The sequence below is a fragment of the Trypanosoma equiperdum genome, assembly GCF_001457755.1.
Source record: "Trypanosoma equiperdum strain OVI genome assembly, contig: ctg_1468, whole genome shotgun sequence".
NCBI lineage: Eukaryota > Euglenozoa > Kinetoplastea > Trypanosomatida > Trypanosomatidae > Trypanosoma > Trypanosoma equiperdum.
Window position 1 is genome coordinate 11322 of NW_027123469.1, and position 7104 is coordinate 18425.

At 39.6% G+C, this 7104-nt stretch overlaps 1 protein-coding gene and 1 pseudogene across 2 annotated transcripts in view; both read left to right on the forward strand.

The window, feature by feature from the left end:
* The window catches only part of TEOVI_000832200:pseudogene, a 1444-nt pseudogene extending 1172 nt beyond the window's left edge, over positions 1-272 (forward strand). The window contains 2 exon segments of the mRNA in view: positions 1-46; positions 48-272. The exon segment at positions 1-46 is cut by the window's left edge and continues 131 nt beyond it. Coding sequence covers positions 1-46; positions 48-272 — 271 coding nt within the window.
* A 5128-nt stretch (positions 273-5400) lies between these two features.
* On the forward strand, positions 5401-6858 carry TEOVI_000832300 (variant surface glycoprotein (VSG), putative; the record flags this gene model as incomplete). Its single annotated transcript, XM_067221577.1, has 1 exon — positions 5401-6858. One exon carries the CDS (start codon positions 5401-5403, stop codon positions 6856-6858), a length of 1458 nt encoding a protein of 485 aa, XP_067077678.1.
* Positions 6859-7104: the final 246 nt, after the last annotated feature.

Sequence of the window (7104 nt, forward strand, 5' to 3'; positions counted from 1 at the left end):
CATTAGGTGCGGAAGGCAAACAAAAAGCAGCAGAACAAGTAGCTGCACCAGGAGCTGGAGATAGAACAACAAGAACAGGAACAGGTGGATGTGCAAGTCACAAAACTAAGGCTGATTGTTAAAATGACAAAACATACGACAAAAAAAATTATGCATTTTGAAAGGGTAACGAAAGTGGACCCGAACTAGAAATGGAGAAGTGTCGAAATCGTAACTCTTCCGTCAATAAAAAATTTTCTCTGAGTATTGCTGCTGCTTTTGTAAGTTTGCTATTTTATTTTTGTGAAGATATACAAGAATTTGTTATTTTAAGATATTTTCTATTTTTTAACACTTTATGGTAAAAATATGCAAATTCTATGATTTTGTACAATATTTTATGAGTGCAGCTTACGTGTTCAATGTAGTATGGTAATAAGGAATAAAAAAGAGTGACGTTCTAACTTGGTAAAATTTGTTTCTTTTATGAATATTACTTATAGTTATAATGGCAAAGATGGTAATAATTATAAAAGTATTTTTGAGTATGACATACTAATATTATAATAAGAGCAGTAATAATAAAAATAGTGGTTATAATAGTAATGATAGGAGTGTGTCGCATCATATATACTGATATTGTAATAAAATTGATAGTCAGAAGCAAATTAATGGGATAAATAAAAGTATTAATGAAAATGGCAGGTTACAGTTAGATAAAGTGAGTGAGAATAAATGAGTAGGCACTATCAGGAATATTATTGTCAAAAATAATACAAAGGGGAATTGACTGTACGCACTGTCAAATACACAAATAAACATTGTAGCATCATCAAAAAATATAGAGAACACGATGATGGGGAAGTCCAATGCCTTAAGTGGACGAAATGTAGCTACCATTTTGTACACAGCAATATAAATAGGTGGCGCTTCAGATTAAATTATAGAAAAGACTTGAACAGTATAGTAAATCGCTTATACATAAAGTGATGTAGGATCTTTACGAATTTAAGAATATCATTGTTAATAACCCTCTTATCCTGTATTGGTAAACTGGCAAAACGATAATACCTTTCACGTAATGATTAATTAATATAAGAATACACGCTGAAACTGGTGCAAAACTAACAAAATGCATTAAAAAAGTAGAAGCAAAAAGGAATAAACTTTTGGGGTTCACATTGCATTCTTAGGTGTCGTCGAAATATAACCACAGAGAATGAACGAAAAAAACAGATTGCCAAACGTGTCCTCGAAACCAAGTGGCGTTACCTTGTTGTACCGAGAAAAACCGGTTGTTGCGGATTCGCGGAAGATAGAACACATCAAACAAAAATGATAGAATTTTATATGCAGAGACGTCAGTGATATTTTAAAGATCCACTGGGGCTGAATTGTGGATTGGAAGATAGATGTAATAGATGTATAATATTAAACTAAATAGTTTTATATTTTTGGATGTGAACTTTCTATAACAAATAAGTCCCCTTTTTACACTTTCCATGCGGCATAAGCTAACGACACAGCTCCCAAAACTCGATGTCAAAAGCTGACTAACCGAGTAATACCACCTCGTAACTCTGAGAGTAAGGCATTACATCAGTACATGAGTTACGCGACCCATTAAAGGTATAACCTCATATCTATATCAGCAATTTTGTCTTAAAAGGAGCCGAAAGTTCGGCCCAATGATAGAGTATCTAGTGGCTGGCAGCGGAGCGCACAAGGGGCACTGTCTATGAAATTAAATATCAAGGAATAGATTTGTAAACTCTAAAACACAAGCGATGAAGCTTCAGAAGTCACACTAGGTTTGTTGTCCACCGTCTGGCGTACCAACACTAGTGAAACGTTCCACAACGGCAAAACACTACTCACTGGCGCAGCTCACACCCGAAAGCACTTTTTTTGCCCGCTTAGACAACCATGAAGCCACAAGAAACACAAGTAACTCACATCCATCAGGAAAAAGAGGGCATCAACTGTTAAAAAAATCTAAGGACACACGGTCAGACAGCGAGCTGACACTGGGAAATCAGTAGCTGTCAGCCTTTAAACCAAACAGCGCGTTTCAGGCAACTGCATTCCGGTAAATCCGGCGGAGGTATCGAAAATCCAGGATGCTAAGGGAAAACTTAAGCCCACAGATAATGCACAAAGGACGACATTCACTTTGGTTGCATACATTTTTTCTTCTAGCTTCACCATCAGCAGTCACCGCAGAAGAAAAACGCAAAGCATGTTCATCGCCATGCGACTGCCAGGCTATACTAACAAACAGACTAAATGCCCAGCAACTGCTCACGGAACGAGCGATCAGCCTCTACAGCGGCTCCATGACCCAGCACCTGCAGCTACTAGCATCTTCGCTCGCGGGCGAAGACGAGGCGCAACGTCGAGTTATCCCATTGATAACTTCCAGCGGCGCAGCGCTAGAGGCATGCCACGTCGCAATAAAAACACGATTAGAAAAACAGAGAGAGGCAGCAAATTCGACACATTGTCTGGTGTCATCGCTCGCGACACTGAGTTACCTGTCGGGGTACGAACACAAGGTAACGCTAACGAAACGGGAGGTGCGAACCTAGAGCATATCGTAGTAACCGCAGCACATCACGTAACGACGGCAGCAAAAGAGAGCTGTGAAGAGGCGGAAGGGGAAATGAAGCTCACGCACGATTCAGAAACTGAAGCAAAAAAAGGCCCCAGTAATAACAACAACTCACAGAGACGTCGTTGCTACTTGCAGTCCAGACGAATCTGTGGGATGCAGCAGCAACCAGCTCTCCGACGGCGGTATAATCACTCTACAACAAAAGGTAGCAAACAAACTCACAACCGTCGCAGGCGGCAGGAACAAATTCTCCACCACCGATAAGCAAAAAAAATCGTAGTGAGTTCTGCGCTTCACAGTGAAAGGAACAAGATCGCACAAGCCCACGATGCATTGCAAAAGCTAACAGCTTAGGCATCACCAACTGCGTGCGACAGCTTATCAAAATACTTTGCGAAACGCAGAGGCAATCCCGACTTCAAACTTTCTGCGCATAAAGCGCTACTCGAAGCCTACACGAAAGAAAAACTGACAAGCGGTGAAGAGAGTACACTGAAAGAGCAGTTCAAAGAGGCATATGGGAACAAAAACAGTGATTTCTCCAAAGTTTTCTGGAGCAAACTCGAGGAAATCAAAGTACCACAACGAGTAGTAGAAAGAAAAAGAGACAGAGCTTAAGAAACAAACAACTACGTCACAAACCTCCGACGCAATTACCCGTCTTCTTTTAAGAAAACTTCAAGCGGCAGCAGAAACAAGCCAGAAAAATCAAGCATCTAACAAGGGTAAACAAGAAGATCCAGCAGAAAAAACGGCAGAAAAAGAAGTTACGGATAAGGCAGCGCCAACGAATTGCTCTAGCCATACCACATCGGAAACCTGCACAAAAAGCCAGAATTGTAAATGGGAAAATAATGCTTGCAAACTTTCTACTTCTATCGTAAGTAACATACTTTCTGTTATTGCTTCTGCTTTTGTGGGTTTGGTAGCATATTAGACCTCTAAAATGTTGAAAGACTTTTGTTTAATTTTATGAAATTCACGAAATCTTCTATTTTGAGAAGAATGATATTTTTTTAAAAATCAATATATTTTAACACTTCTCGATAAAAATTTGAAAATTATCGAGGTTTTTAAATGTAAATGATTATTGCATATGGCTTAAAAGTATGTGGGTGATAGGAAACAAAAAAGTAGGTGAAATTCTAATTTCATTCTAATTTTATTTGTTTGTTTTTAGATATTGGGAGTATGTTAGTGTTATAATAATAATATAATAATGAGAGGAGTATTTTGTGATTGCATATATAGTAATATTATACGAAGCGAGGTAATGTAAAACCACTTAAATCCAGTAGTGAAAGAAGTTGAGACAATGGAAAGTTTGCCATAACAGTAAGTGAATGAATGAAAGGGAGTGATAGATATAAGGAGTAATATTATTAAAGAAAACGAAGAGAGAGAAAGGTAAATGGAATATATGCAGTTTTAATCACACATGTAACGATGAAAATGATCATACACGAGGAGATAACTTCCTTTATTAAACTTTAAATGGATAGGCATCACAGAAACGTTAAAATTTTTGAGCTGGTGGTTTATAATCTGAAGGTGCATACAAATGTCTAGATTTGAAGAAGAATATACAGAAGCACAAGGTGGGGACTAGAGAAATCTGGGCTAATATCGTATTGTTCTAGTCAGATATAGTAATAACGGTTAAACATTTGTCAGGAAGAATATAATATTTTCTGATAGAGGATTTTAAAAAATTTTTACTACTAGTGGATTAGTTTGTACAAGAAAAGAATAATGAACGAGCGGCCACAGCCAAAGGGGATATACATGAACCGTTAGCACAGCTTTTTATAAAGTTAGGATGGCGTTGAGGAGATTAAACAATTTGGATAGTCGTTTACAAGTGATAAATTAACTGCGCTCACTGAAATACGGCTACACATTAGGCTAAAAACTGATCATAAATTAACGACAGGCATCAAAGACATAATAGGATCAAAAGCACTGCAAAAATGACGAACTGAACATTTTTTTGGTGAAAGCGAATTTAAGGAACACAAAGTGTGAATAAGAAGCAAGAGACGAAGCATGCTTTTAGCAAACAAAAACATTTATTGCTATTTCTCAGTCATGCAACTGAGAATTGCAGGATAACAGAACAGAGCGGAAACCAAAAGATTTGAATTTTCAATCACAGAATCATGAAAAATATTTTCAAGATGCAATGGCTTACATTTAGTAGAGAGCAGAAACAATAGGTATTTATAAACATCTCAGTGGATTCGTCAAACAAGCAATAAAACGCTAATATTAGTTGTAAGGTTAGTGCGAAGACGACAACCAAATGCTCTTATCACAAATTTCCAGAAACGATAAGAGAATTTGTTATCCAACTAAAAATATGGCGACTTAGAGTACCAAAAAGTCTAAAATAAAAAAAACTAGAACAGCTAGGAAAAATAAAGAAAGAATCGTAACAAAGAAGACCAAGAGAGAAGCTAATAGGTATTTCTATCGCGGATTTCTCCTTTAGAAACAACGCAGCTGCGCTTCTGGAGGCAGGGAAGACGTGTCTAACTGTAGAAGCCGAAAGACCAAGAAGTGTACATTATCTTGGCTATACTTTGTGTGTATCGATACAACAGGCAAGGAACGGACGATAGAGAAGCAAGTACCTACAGAAAAAGGCTCCAGGCTTACGCAGCAGCTTCGGCCGATCAGAAAAAGCGTACATGGTAACTCGGCAGCTACAACTAGGCAAGTCCCAACAATGAACCAAAAACAAGCACTTCGAAAAAGCGTTTCCTTGCCTTTCTCCCGATTCAACAAGCTAGAACGTCAAGGCAACGATGTTTTTAACCCGATATGCGTTTTCTCTGCTTTTCATCACTTCGGCGTTGCAAGTGGAACCAGCTGCGGAACCAATTGCTAAAGCCACTTGGGAGCCCGTATACAATCTAGAAATACAGCTGAGCCACACATCAAACAAAGCTGCTAAAATATCATCGACCGTAGCAGCGGTACTATCAGCAGTAAGCGCAACACGGACACGGATTCGAATAGCTGAAGCGACTGCAAAAGACAGAAATAGGACAATCGCGCTTGAGGCGCTCTCAATAGCACTCAGCCAAAAGGAGCAAGCACTGCAAGGCGACGCCGCAACGAAGAACGAGCTTGCGATAAGAGCAGCAGCGGTGAGTTCAACGCTACGCGGCCGGATCACGGAAGCAATCAGCATTCTGTTACTTGGCGACACGGCCACTACTGGGACAGGTTATTGCCTGGCGACAACCGGCGGGACCGCAACGGCTAAGGTCGACATCACCCGACTCGGATGCGACCAATCGCTAACGCAGCTCAGCCCGGAAGACAAAAGCCCCGATGCCGAACACATGTCGACCACCGGCTTCGACAAAATAGCGGCCGCGACAAGTGTTTACTCAGACACAGGCGGCCAGAGCAACAAATGCACAATGCTAAACATCGGGAGCACCGCCGCCACCAACAGCTTTAATTCGGGCACTTTAGCGGCTGGCTTAATAAAGATCACGGGAACGACAACAGGAACTTTAGGAAGCTACAAGACAGGGCTATCAGCGAAAACACGCGACAGCACAGATCTAGTAAAGGCAGCTTTCTACGACGCCACAGCCATAAAAAACATCCAACTAGCCCAATATATAACAGACGAAATTCAGATAGCGAAAGCAGAGGCAAGAAAAGCAACATTGAAACCAATAGTAGCTAAACTACTGCAGCAGCGGCGGCCAACACGGGAGCAAACGCAAAGAGATAGGGACGCAGAAGAAATGATCGACGCCGTCTTCGGAACTGACACGGAAAAGATACCTAAGCTCTGGGAAGAACTGCAACGAAAACAAGTGAAGGGGAATCAAGCAGACCCAAACAAAGAAGAACCGCTTTCAGGGGTAAGCACGCTATCTGAACTACAAGAAGTTTTGTCCTACTATGAAGACTTTAGCCGCAAGCATGCTGAGGAGCTGCAGAGCAAAATAGACCAACTTGAATCCCAAAACAGCCAAAAAGATGTTAAATCATTAGAGCAAATTTGCAACTCAAAAGAAGATTCAAAAACGTGCAATGATGACAAGAACTGCAAATACGACGACACTAAAGCTGCTGGAAAAAAGTGCACATTGAATGAGAAAGGAAAGGAAGCAGAAAAAGCAGCAGAAGAAGCAAACAAAGAAGCAGGAGGAAAAGATGGCAAACCCACAAACACCACAGGAAGCAGTTCTTTTGTCATTAATAAGGCCCCTCTTTTGCTTGCGTTTTTGATTCTATAATTCATTTTTCAAAAGAGTTTTGTACAATTTCATATCTCCTTTTTCAAATATGTGTCTACAATCTGACATATTCTGAAATGTTTTTGATGAAAATGTGAAAATTGACAAAATTGCCAAACGTTGGTAAAATGTGTATGATAGTAGCCAAAAGGTTCAAAACATTAGGGTTATAGGATTTGAAAAATAGGTGTTTTTGAGAATTTTTAAAATTTTGTTTGCTTTATTTATTTTATGGATAATAGTTAT